Source organism: Littorina saxatilis, linkage group LG12 (genome assembly GCF_037325665.1).
Source record: "Littorina saxatilis isolate snail1 linkage group LG12, US_GU_Lsax_2.0, whole genome shotgun sequence".
NCBI classification, from domain to species: domain Eukaryota; kingdom Metazoa; phylum Mollusca; class Gastropoda; order Littorinimorpha; family Littorinidae; genus Littorina; species Littorina saxatilis.
In genome coordinates this window covers 84,431,971-84,445,450 of record NC_090256.1, presented here as the reverse complement: position 1 = coordinate 84,445,450, position 13,480 = coordinate 84,431,971, and the positions used below count along the sequence as shown (strand labels likewise).

The window sequence follows — 13,480 nt, the reverse complement described above, 5'->3', positions numbered from 1 at the left end:
CTTGGTAATGTAAATGCGTACAGTAGCTGTGGAGATGAACTGACCTTGGCCTCATCCTGACCTCAGGTCAAAATGAGTTCGGCTCATTCTCTCCCTGACAGAATGCCTTGAGTTTCCTTGAGACAACCGATTTTTTTTAACATATTTAGAGCTTTTTGTGATGTGTTACGGATATAAGCAGATTCGCGATCGTCGATAATGATTTTTCATGGTGTTGTGTAATTTTTAGATTACAAAGGAAGTTGATTTGTAAGACAGTTTCAAGGGAGCTATTTTTTCGCGGCTGTATTTACCGTGCAAACAACTCTAAATATGGCAAAAGTGTCACGTGATAATCAACCGTTTGGTTTCGGCGTTCGCTGAAGCAGACGATTTTTTCTGTAGTGATGCAACCATATATTACGGTCTCCTTCCGGCAGCAGTCCCAAAATTTCGACTTGTTTTGACCTTAGAACGATGTCTTTATCATAACTGTGAAGAACAGAACAGAGATCACTGTCGAACTCGGCCAATCTGCAATTATTTTCGTCTCGCAAACAACATATGGGAGATAACTTGTTTTGATAGATTCGCGCAGGAGTTTCGCGTCCGGTCAGAGAGATATACTGGCAATAGCCGTTGAGCGATGTAATCAGAATGACCAGTTGGCCTGTGCTTCCTTCGCTGCGGGTCACAAAAGCGCAACTCACCGAGCACAGCGCGCCGGAACAGGAGAGTAAGCACAGGCCCAGGACTGTTTGTCTCCACGGGTAGTGTACTCAGTACCACTGACGGTGATCGATAATTTTTCATGCGTGTTCCCATCTCCAGCAAATGTAAACCAGCACTCGGATCTGCCTCAAACTTTGGCACCTATTGCCTCATCCATTTTTTGCTTAGCATGCAAAGTCACGATTTTTTAACCTAAAACCCTGAATTAATATGAATATTTGTTTAGTTCTTTCGGAAAAGTTACGTAATACGACACGCTAAGTACACACATTCGCAAAACGCAACACACATTTTGGTCAGCCTATTGGTCATAACTTCTGAAATTTCCAAAGCAAATCATTGAGAACTTGAGCAGATATGGCTCTTTGGGTGGAGGACCCCCTCAAAAATGGCCGCAAAACGTGCCTTTTTGAGCCTCTGAAACGGTTGACACCTACCGCCTTTGACAAAAGGCTACATAAAGACTAGAGAAGTCAGGTGCATAAAACAAAATGTTCTGAACAGAAAATTGAATGGCCTTTCCAATGGTTGTCACAAGTGTTTGGTTTGTACATATTCTGATTTTTTGCAGATTTTAAAATACGGGGCTATGGTTTTTGTCAGGTCGATTTTAGGGGTGACCTTGTTTGACAGGCTGTCACGGGATGCCTATACAAAGTACCATCAATCGGACAAATGACATGTACAGCTGACATAATTACCTGTTGGGGCATATAACGTTCAACTAAAATAAATTGCGTTGTAATGCTTTTCTTAGCGTGCGAAAATTGTTGCAATAATTATTTGGCCAAGTTTAAGTCATTTAAAGTATGTATAAGCAACAGCGGCAGAAGTATATGCTAGCTAAATTTGATAGCATCGACAAATAAACAACGGAAAGTAGAAATACGTAACACAAGAAATTAGTTTATACCGGCAGGAACGGGTTTTTAATTCTTATTATTTAATTTTTTAATTTTTGAGGATTTTGTTTTGCTGAAGTGCCGATCGACCCTTTCGAATTTTCCAAATATATATTTGTTATCACACTGACTAATTTAACCTTTATAACCCGGCGTGCTAAAACAAAAAGATTTGTTTCTTGTTCATATTCATTCTCGTGACTCGGATTCTGACCATTCCTTTCAATCACTTACACGTTACCTGTACGCGCGCATCCACACACACACACACACACAAACTTAAATACTGACACAGACAACATGACACAGAAACAGGGCTCAAACCACAGCAGCGAAAACAATGATACAGACGACACAAATCCGCGCACATCAAAAGCAAAGCAGTGCAAAACATAAAATCAACAGACAAATACTTCCACGTACCTTTTAACGGTGTAAGGTGATGGTAGTCCATCGTGAAGGAATCGAACAAAGGGAAAGCAATGCCCTCAGCTATTCGGTTCACCTGCTTGTGTATCTGTCACCTGCAGTCACTGCCTTGTGCTGTGTGTGTCGCGATCCCTCCCCCTGTTATGTTGGCCTCCCGACGTTTCCGGCGCTGTGTGTGAAACCCTCAAGCTAGCGCTCTTCCTTGTGCAGCACCTTGACCGGGCAAAGCAATACAGTTTGACCTATCCTTCTTGCATACACACAAAAACGAACCTCTCTCAAGGTCTAATCTGCTTATGCTGCTGCGCACAGCAAATCACTACTGTAGAGCAACAAAGTGTGTGCCGGGTTTGAAGGACCTAGAGTATGTGGAGCGTCTCAAAGTCATGAAGATACCTAGTATGTGTTACAGAAGAGTGAGAGGTGATATGATAGAAGTGTACAAGTTCATGCACGGTGTGTATAACTGCAAGAATCCTCTCGAACTCAATCAGCAGTCTGGTACAAGAGGACACTGTTAAAAGTTAAAGAAAAACGCATGTAAAACCAGCTTGAGACAGCACTTCTTCACAAACAGAGTTGTGGACACTTGGAATGCCCTGGACAAGACAGCACTTCTTCACAAACAGAGTTGTAGACACTTGGAATGCCCTGAACAAGTCAACAGTGGAGGCGCCGTCATTAAACAGTTTCAAGAACAGAATTGACAATGTGTTCAAAGACTACATGTACTGTGCTAAGGTTAGCCACCCAGTGTTTGCCACGAAGGCCACGCATGCCACTCCCAGCCACAATATATACACCACGGAAGAAAAGTCTAGACAATAAGGCACGATCAAAAGATCGTTACACTAGGCCATCTCAAAGTTAGGATAGTCAATAGTACTGGTCAAAAGATCAGATATAGGCCTCGCGGCCTTAGACATCTGCAAATTTATCTTATCTCTTATCTTTATCAAATTTAATGCCTCTCCATCAGTGTCACCCAGGACAAAATCAATGGAAACAGTGTTCGATCCGTGTTATTGAGATGTTATTTTTGTCTGTCTTTGCACAAGAAGCTTCACTATCCGTTCGGAGGTATATACGTGTTTTTTTCGGGTTTTTTCTCTGACAACTCAAAACAAAGTTTGTGCTGGAGCAAACTTACTGCTATAAGCCTTACAGAACAAAATCAACGACAATCAAGTTCGACCCGTTTCATCTTTTTTTGTGTGAGTTTGTCTGTCTCTGCATAAAAAGCTTCACTTACCCGTTCAGAAAAGTTTTATTTCTGACCACTTGCAACACAATTTGTGATAAGGCAAACTTTGCCTTTCAGAACAAAATCGATAGCAATAACGTTCGACCCGCTTCAAGTTTTTGTATATCACCTCTTCACGGGAAACTTCCTTGAGCTAAACTTTGATCAAATAGGAAAAAAAAGTATAGGTTCTCATAGCAAGAATGCACACAAAGAGCACCCGAGGCTCAAGGCAGCCACTGACTGCAACAAAGCGGCATGCTCATTGATTCGTGACTAACATTGTCACCTGAGAAAAAGTACGCCAGCTGTGTTCGGTCCGCAGTGAATTTAGTAACACATGTGTGAGAAACTGCCCTACAGCGAGACTCACTGACCGCATCTTCCTAGCGACTTGTATCACCGTAGGCTGTCCCATCAAGTGGGGGCCCGACTATTGTCATGGTTTCGTAGCTATTTAACAAACCGTGTTCAATCAGTTGTTGTTAAAGGTGCCAAGTCAGAGTTAAAAGGTTTACAAACAGGCGTTCCTCAGGGTTCAGTGTTAGGCCCCTTGTTATTTTTGATTTATATAAATGATATTGTAAATAATATTGAGTCTGTTATCAAATTGTTTGCTGATGATACTAGTTTGTCAATTGCATTAAATGACCCGATACTGTGACGACGTGCCGAAATTCTTAATTCAGACCTTGATAAAATTAGTAGTTGGGCAGCACGTTGGAAAGTTACATTTAATTAAACCAAAACTAAACTGCTGAATATAAAACGTGATTTAAACCAAAATTACCCTCTATTTTTTAATGGAAATCTCCTGGAAGACATACCAGAACACAAGCATCTTGGCATTTTTTGGCAAAACGATTGTAAATGGGACGCTCAAATTAGAAATATTGTGAAAAAGACCACTTTGTTGATTAACTGTTTAAGATATTATAAGTATAAGTTATGCAGAAATAGTTTGGAAATAATGTATAAATCTTTTATTCTGCCACATTTCGATTACGCTGATGTGTTATGGGACAATTGTACCGAAGCCTTGTCAAAAACACTTGAAAAATTACACCTTGAAGCATTACGTGTTATAATTGGCGGTGTGCGGGGAACAAGCCATTATAAGATTTACAAAGAAAGTGTTTTTTGTAGTTTAAAGGAACGCCGAAAACGACATAAATTAATTTCATTTCACAAAATGGTTCATTGTAAATGTCCACAATATTTAATTAACCTCTTGCCACCACTAGTCTCTTCACTAAATCCCTTCCACAGAAGACGACCATTCGAAAGATTCGTACCAGCACATAGGACAGACATATTCCGAACATCCTTCATTCCATTCTCCACAGTTTTATGGAATAATTTGCCTGATGTGATTAAAACAACAAATTCAATAAGCGAGTTTAAGCATAATTTACAAAGTCATGCAGCGGAATGCATAGCCCCTTCATAGGAGCCTAAATTGATGACGTCACTGCAATAAAGTCTGCGGACTCCATAAAGTCTCTTATTTCTAATGCATGGACCGCGCATAGAGCCTTATGCCATCCATAAAGTTATAGCAGGCCCCTCCTTACAATAAGAGTTATGGAACCGGCTATTGGAGCGTTTAAAATGGCGGCTGCTTTCATGCCGATTCAGGATGAGAAGACATTTGAGAAGAAACCGGATCTTTCTTGACCGCCTACATCCACTGAATCGTTACGACGGCGTGGAATTGTACAGAAAATTCCGCTTTCCTCGGCAGGACATTCTTGCAATCACGGATGAACTGTAAGAGCAACTCGAACTGCCGAATCGAAAGGGTGCATTGCCGCCGGTTCTGCGGGTTATCTTGACTTTGGGTCAGTTTTTACGCGTGCGGATCTTTTCAAGATGTGTGTGGCGAACTGATCGCGGTATATAATAATAATGATAATAATAATAATAATAATAATAATACGGGAATTTATAACATCAAACACAGCATGCAGAACCAGCAAGAGAGTGACTTATACCTTTATGGCGAGGGTACCGGAATGGATATTAGCGAGATTTAAGAAACAGCACGTTTCGTTTTGCAGCTCGTTTCGTTTGGTGAATGAGTCACCCCGCGAAACGGAACGTGTAACGAGACGGCATAGGCCGCAGACAAGATTTAGATGTATTCACGTTTCGTTTCGGAATGAAAGGCCGGGCATGGCAGGATATGATCCGCTGACTGGGCATGGCATAATTTCAACTCCACGAGTCAATAAAGGATTGACATACTCGCATTGCACGCACAAGAGCTTCACATTTTTCAATTCATGCACCTGATCACATACGAAGCCAGAATAAAAATTCGATGCGATGACCTACTTCTGCTTCGCCATTTGCTTTCTCACCATGAAGTTGGATAAATGTACCAGGATCAGCACCCTTCAAAATATTTCAGTTCACAACAGTTGTCTACCTCCAATGAACACATTCTCAGCGCTGAAAGACTGTGAAAGGGTTGATGAATCTCGCAATGCATAAAATGGCCAACAAATAAAACTGTTAGTGTGCAAAAATACTCACAAAAGTTGACGAAATATTGTTCGTTTTTTGGGGGTGGAAAACGTGACTGCGTTTTGACGTTCCACGTTCCGTTTCAGTTGACCTTCACCTTTCCAGCGAGAGACCCCCGGAATAATGACGTTTACCACAACTTCAAAACGAAACGTCCCAACGTTTCGTTTCTTAAATCTCCGTAATGTTTCCAAACAACGATAGCCAAGTTTTATCAGGAGACGGCTTTCCAAACTGTCTGCGGCAAATGGTGTAAAACTGACCCGCCGCGAAGCATCACAAAGCTTGACGCATGCGCAGAGACACAGGATGACGGGGAATCCCTTCCACTATTTACGTGTTAAAAATAGAGCCGCTCTATGCGCTCCACAGCGTTATGAAATCCTAAAAGTATGGAGGGGCTATACATTCAGGCCCTGATCATAGTGTACCAGCTTATTATTATTTTGGAAAACGACAGACAGAAGTTCAACACTGCAGAATGCGTTTAAATATTAGTAACCTTAATTCAGACTTGTGTAAACGCCATCTAAAAGATAACGCACAGTGTGTTTGCAGTGATTCAAATGAAACAGCCGAACATTATTTATCAAACTGCACTTTGTATGCAGATGCTCGTCTGACAACAATCAATTCGTTGCCTGTTCACTTCAGACGCGTGGAAATATTATTAAAAGGTAGCGAGCAATATTCTGTTCGTAATAACATATTGATATTTGAGTCTGTCCAATCGTTTATTGTTAAATCTGGTCGACTGATTTGATGGATGTGTTCACGCATTGATAGTGTATATGTGTGTGGGCAGGCGTATGTGTACCTCCACACTGCCTCTCTCTGTGTTATCGTATTTGATTACATAAGCAGCGTATAAGTAATGATTATTATCGTTTGTCTCGTATTTTACATGTTAACGAATTACTGCCTTCTATAAAAACAAATTGTTACATTTACTTGAATTTACATGTTGGTTTAAACAAAATTTTATTCAGAATTTCTTCGCATGAACAGTTCGAAACACACAGCTAGGACACACACTCAAGCAAATGCTTATATCACGTGACCAGAACAATACTAAACAAGAAATTCCTCTGAGGTAGGAAAAACACCCCCGTCCTTAGCATTCTCACTGCCACCAACTGAGCAGGCACTGCTAACAAGTGTGGTTATTTCCCTTTGACCATGAATATGTGCCTCTATAAGTCCTTGTAGAATCTTAATCCACCAATAACTCCCTAACCGTGTGTTTGACTGGTCCCAATTTTTGTAAGGACCGTCTCAGGAATGTATAGAACCTGTTCACCAAGTTTGGTGACGATCGGTCCGTTCATTCTTGAGATCTATATGCGAACACAAACACACAAACAAACACATCGAGTGAAACCTATACACACCCCTATACCGGGGGTGTACTTACACACATTTTCGTAATGGTGGACATAACAACAATAAACCAGAATAACAAATTGAAAGAATGGGGATGGGGAGCTAACTAGGAACAAAGGAATCTACAGAAGATAAAAAGAAAAGGGAGGGGGAGGGGGAAGAAGGTACTAACAACCACAAGGAGAGACTAGGACGAAAGCGCATAGGAAGAGAGCATCAAGTCTAAGACATGCAACATAAAGTTGTTATATATGTAGATTCAAGTAAATGTAACAATTTACATGTTGCATGTTTTAGACTTGATGCTCTCTTCCTATGCGCTTTCGTCCTAGTCTCTCCTTGTGGTTGTTAGTACTTTTTTCCCCTCCCCCTCCCCCTCCCTTTTCTTTTTACATTTAGTCAAGTTTTGACTAAATGTTTTAAAATAGAGGGGGGAATCGAGACGAGGGTCGATGTGTATGTGTGTGTGTGTGTCTGTGTGTCTGTGTGTGTGTGTGTGTGTGTCTGTGTCTGTGTGTGTGTGTAGAGCGATTCAGACTTAACTACTGGGCCGATCTTTATGAAATTTGACATGAGAGTTCCTGGGTATGATATCCCCGGACATTTTTTTCATTTTTTCGATAAATACCTTTGATGACGTCATATCCGGCTTTTTGTAAAAGTTGAGGCGGCACTGTCACACCCTCATTTTTCAATTAAATTGATTGAAATTTTGGCCCAGCAATCTTCGACGAAGGCCGGGGTTTGGTATTGCATTTCAGCTTGGTGGCTTAAAAACTAATGAGTGAGTTTGGTCATTAAAAATCAGAAACTTGTAATTAAAATTATTTTTTTTATTAAACGATCCAAAAACAATTTCATCTTATTCTTCGTCATTTTCTGATTCCAAAAACATATACATATGTTATATTTGGATTAAAAACAATCTCTGAAAATTAAAAATATAAAAATTATGATCAAAATTAAATTTCCGAAATCGATTTAAAAACTATTTCATCTTATTCCTTGTCGGTTCCTGATTCCAAAAACATATAGATATGATATGTTTGGATTAAAAACACGCTCAGAAAGTTAAAACGGAGAGAGGTACAGTAAAGCGTGCTATGAAGCACAGCGCAACCGCTGCTGCGCCAAACAGGCTCGTCACTTTCACTGCCTTTTGCACTAGCGGCGGACTACGTTCAGTTTCATTCTGTGAGTTCCACAGCTTGACTAAATGTAGTAATTTCGCCTTACGCGACTTGTTTCTCTTCTGTAGATTCTTTTGTTCCTATTTAGTTCCCCATACCCATTCTTTCAATTTGTTCTTCTGGTTTATTGGCTCACGTAAGTGTAGCCTATGCGATGCTAACTTTTGTCTGTCTGTGCGTGCGTGCGTGCGTGCGTGCGTGCGTGCGTGCGTGCGTGCGTGCGTGCGTGCGTATGTATGTATGTCTGTGGTAGAAACTTTAACATTTGACTGAACACCGAAATACTAATTTTACCTGGTTATTATTTAAGCAACAGCTTCAAAGTATTGAAGCAATTATCAACATTTCGTCGGCACGTATGTAGTTAAAGTGTGTATCCAAAGAAAACGGGTGGTGTGTGTTGTTGTTTTTTGGTGTGTTTTTTTTGGGGGGGGGGGGGTAAAAACAGGTGACTGGTTTGTGGCGTGTGTGGTATGTAGACCAGGTCAGGGGTCAAGGTTAGGTCAGATCGCGTGAAGGATTGTGGTATAGATACAGTTATCACCGAGCTGCAGTTCGCCGATTCGGAGAAGACGATTTTACATTGTTCGGTTTCGTAGCTCCAGAAAAATAGATAAAGAAGATACCAAAGGAGATTTCCTACAGGTTAATCTGCACAGCATGTTTCCAGTGTCTGCGCGAGGAAGCACAGCGCTGTCGAAAGCGCAGTGTCGATCTGGCCATCTCAGTAGGCTACGGACAGACGGATCTAGATCTAGTGTCTCGCACTCTTGCACCGTGTCACCTATGCTGACTGTGTGTGTGTGTGTGTGTGTGTGTGTATGTGTATGTGTGACGGAGTGATTGAGTTTGTGTTGCTGTTTGTTGATTTCTTACGTGAGCCTTGCAAGGCTTCGCCTCTTGTTTCGGGTATGTCCACCATTACGAAAATGTGTGTAATTTAGTATTGTTCTGGTCACGTGATATAAGCATTTGCTTGAGTGCGTGTCCTAGCTGTGTGTTTCGAACTGTTCATGCGAAAAAATTCTGAATAAAATTTTGTTTAAACCAAGTTGGGGGGGGGGGGGGGGGGCAGGAGAATGCCAACTTCAATAAACGAAACGCAACGACTTCACGGGGGATAACCGGATATAAAGGGGTAAGCTGGTGAACAGTGGTGAATACTCGATTCGGCCTGCATTTTAGAGAGAGAGAGATGGAGAGAGAGAGTGTGTGTGTGTGTGTTCCAATGTCTAGTTTAGCAGAAAATTATGCATCAAACCGGATTATGCGTCTGCTGCCCCGTTCGCGACGGTCATCAACCCGGTGTACGTTCATCTCGCATATTTGACCGCCTCTCGCCTGCACGCTCTAATGAATGATTCCAACCCGACAATAGCACTCCTTTGCTCAAGTATGACTCCTTTGTCACTAAGACTCCCGTACCGAAGCTGAATACGAGCTGTTTTTGTAAAAACAAGTGCATTTCTACATTTCAAACCCACCGAGCAGCCATTTCCGGTGCTTCGTCACCACGATTTTTCGTTTCAACATTTAAATGCGGGAAAACGCAAATCCTTCTTCAACATATTATGCATTTCGAAACAAAGTTAGTCATTGCAGAAGCAGTAGCTCACCTTTAGTCCAGACATAAATCAACAACTTTGTGGTAAAACGGGAAAATGCAGGCCGAATCGAGTGTTCACCACTGTTCACCAGCTTACCACTTTATAGCCGGTTATCCCCGGTGGACTTGTAACTTTGAACACAGCACAATACACTTGAAGTAGTCATCTCTACGCTAGGTTTGCCGGTTGTACAACTTTGTTTATTGTGGTCTCTTGTCTCGAGGACCCAGGAGGGTCAGTATAAGACCGATTCAACATCGACCTTATTCTCAGTTTTGTTCTCGGCCTACTCTTTGACATATATTCACATTTAAGGCGTATCTCAGTAACAGGTAGAAGGTTCCTTGAAACTCAATTTTCTTGCAACTGCCGTTCGTTCTTGCGAAAAACGATTTCAGTGCGAATGGTTCTCTTAAAGTGTCTGTACGCAACTTCTATTTACGGCATCAGTCTGATGACGGACGACACTATGCGCTGATGTCCGACACTTCAACTTTACACGATAGATAGGATGACCAAATGTCAAGGTTTCTGTGCTGTAAAGAGTACGCTGTTCACAACAGTTATATTCTTGTGTTATTCTCAATATCAAAACATATTTTCCTTTGTGATCGATGAAAGACCCCAAGCTATAAGGTGACAGTTGCATGCCAGGTGTCACAGCTCATTTTCTTAACAACTCACGCCAATTTTTCTTTTGTGTTTGATGAAAGATCACGGCCTTCGGGCGACATAAGCTATCACTATTTTTCTAAGCGTAAAGACTCTTTATTAGAGTCTTACTTGGTGTTAGTGGACAGATCTGGATTGGTTTTACAAGTCCTGCAAGTGCAGACACCACACTAAGGTTTGACGTGAATAATTTGCTAAAGTAGATTGATTTATGCCTCTCCGGTCGCCACTTCGTAGGGTATTTTCCGCGCAGTCCAATTTGGTAGCCAAGACGGACTAAAATTGTGTGAATGAATCAACCTTTTTATATTTAGTCAAGTTTTGTTTTTGTTTGCTTGCTTAACGCCCAGCCGACCACGAAGGGCCATATCAGGGCGGTGCTGCTTTGACATATAACGTGCGCCACACACAAGACAGAAGTCGCAGCACAGGCTTCATGTCTCACCCAGTCACATTATTCTGACACCGGACCAACCAGTCCTAGCACTAACCCCATAATGCCAGACGCCAGGCGGAGCAGCCACTAGATTGCCAATTTTAAAGTCTTAGGTGATGATAGACACGTCGAGGAAATCGGGGGTTATGATTGGATAGTCTCACACAGCCTTATTTCGATCATCGGTCCATATTTCCAAAGAAACTGCTCAATATTCTTTAAAAATCTAAACAACGAAAATATTTAGTTTTAAATATTCTTTATATTTACAACAACAGGCTGCACGTAGTTTAGGTTTAACACGATCAGACGGTCTTTCCACCGCTATTATTTCATCGAAGACATGCAACTATTCTTACCAATGCTTGTCCACGCTATTAAAGATGATTATGAAAATTTTTTACAAAAATTCCTTATTTCAGACAAAACATGACAGTTATACAATGTATGCCCCTGAACACAGCAAAATGTCTGAACCAAAAAAGTGCTGCAGTCAAATTAAATTAGCAAGATACCTTTACTGAATTTACCTTCAAAGACGGCTGCCGACGAAAAATAAACCCTCCACTAAAATCCACACCGAGCAACAGCGTTTTGTTTCGTCATTTTACGACACACATCAATCCACACATCAATCCACACACCAATCCACACATCAATCCACACACCAATCCACACATCAATCCACACACCAATCCACACATCAATCCACACATCAGCTGAAAACAAGTGTTAACTAATGCCGCCAAAACATGTCAAGTCGAAAGCCCCACAACACTGAAATAGACTCTCGTATTTTGTTCCAGAATGCGGGGGTAAAGCAGCAGATATGTTACCTACCCACGCCGTGCAAGCACACGACCCACATAAAAAGGAAACACAAATTTAGCTATTATCCCCGAAAGATCTCTTTTGGGGAAATTGATGGAACTAGAAGGGGGAGTTTACGTCCTCTCAGAAACTATTTCTATTTGGGACAGGAGTTGGTGACTGGAGCTTGGGAAATTGATGCTGTGTCATGACGTCAATTGACTGTGCCACAGGGAGAAGGTTGGTAGACACAACACAATGATTGATGTTGGGAAATGAAAAGTCCAGCGGGTTGACTTCTTTGTTCTCTTGGATGTAATTTGCAGGAAATGTCAATGATTGACGTTCTATTCAAACCAGGAGTCACCGCTTACCAGAGTGATTTTATTCTTGTTGCTTTTTGGGTCCAGCGGACCATATAGGCCAAATTTACCAGAGTGAAGGATCGTGTTAACTGTTGAATTGCTTGTTTGTTTATTTGTGTTCGTTGTTGTTTTTGTTTTAGTCTTGCATGTCACCACTGTCACCACTGTCACCACTGTCACCACTGTCACCACTGTCACTGTCACCACTGTCACTGTCACCACTGTCACTGTCACCACTGTCACTGTCACCACTGTCACTGTCACCACTGTCACCACTGTCACTGTCACCACTGTCACTGTCACCACTGTCACCACTGTCACTGTCACCACTGTCACTGTCACCACTGTCACTGTCACCACTGTCACTGTCACCACTGTCACCACTGTCACCACTGTCACCACTGTCACCACTGTCACCACTGTCACCACTGTCACCACTGTCACCACTGTCACCACTGTCACCACTGTCACTGTCACCACTGTCACCACTGTCACTGTCACCACTGTCACTGTCACCACTGTCACTGTCACCACTGTCACTGTCACCACTGTCACTGTCACCACTGTCACTGTCACCACTGTCACCACTGTCACCACTGTCACCACTGTCACCACTGTCACCACTGTCACCACTGTCACCACTGTCACTGTCACCACTGTCACTGTCACCACTGTCACTGTCACCACTGTCACTGTCACCACTGTCACCACTGTCACCACTGTCACCACTGTCACTGTCACCACTGTCACTGTCACCACTGTCACCACTGTCACCACTGTCACCACTGTCACCACTGTCACCACTGTCACCACTGTCACCACTGTCACCACTGTCACTGTCACCACTGTCACCACTCGTATCAACCCGATTCCCTTATAAGCGTATTACCGACACGACTTCGTCACCAGGGTAATAAAATACGTAATGATGCCTCAGCTTCCCCGGACTTGGATCGCTGGCTTAGTGGTCAGTGACCCGGAACGAACACAAGATGAAGAGGGTGCGCTGTTGCAGCAAAATACTTTTTGCAGACAAGTCCTTTTGATTTTGGTACCGCCTTGTTCCTCTGAGCCCACGATTTGTGTCTAAATCAATGCTCATGGCCTGTAATTTAGTGAAACGGACTTTAGCTCTAACTGCTCATAAATGATATCATTACCTTCGCCAAACACGGTTCTGCGGCAAGATCACGCCGTATACCG

The 13,480-nt window shown here is 42.2% G+C and overlaps 1 protein-coding gene across 2 annotated transcripts in view; it reads right to left on the bottom strand.

Moving 5' to 3' along the window:
• Positions 1–11,767, bottom strand: part of LOC138983006 (potassium channel subfamily K member 18-like) — an 85,496-nt gene extending 73,729 nt beyond the window's left edge. For both annotated transcript variants that reach the window (XM_070356403.1, XM_070356404.1), the window contains exons 1-2: positions 11,633–11,767; positions 2,037–2,255 (exon numbers count right to left, since the gene is read on the bottom strand). In XM_070356403.1, coding sequence (XP_070212504.1) covers positions 2,037–2,067 — 31 coding nt within the window. In that variant the 5' untranslated portion in view covers positions 2,068–2,255; positions 11,633–11,767. The remainder of the gene's footprint in view (positions 1–2,036; positions 2,256–11,632) is intronic.
• Between the last annotated feature and the right edge of the window lie 1,713 nt (positions 11,768–13,480).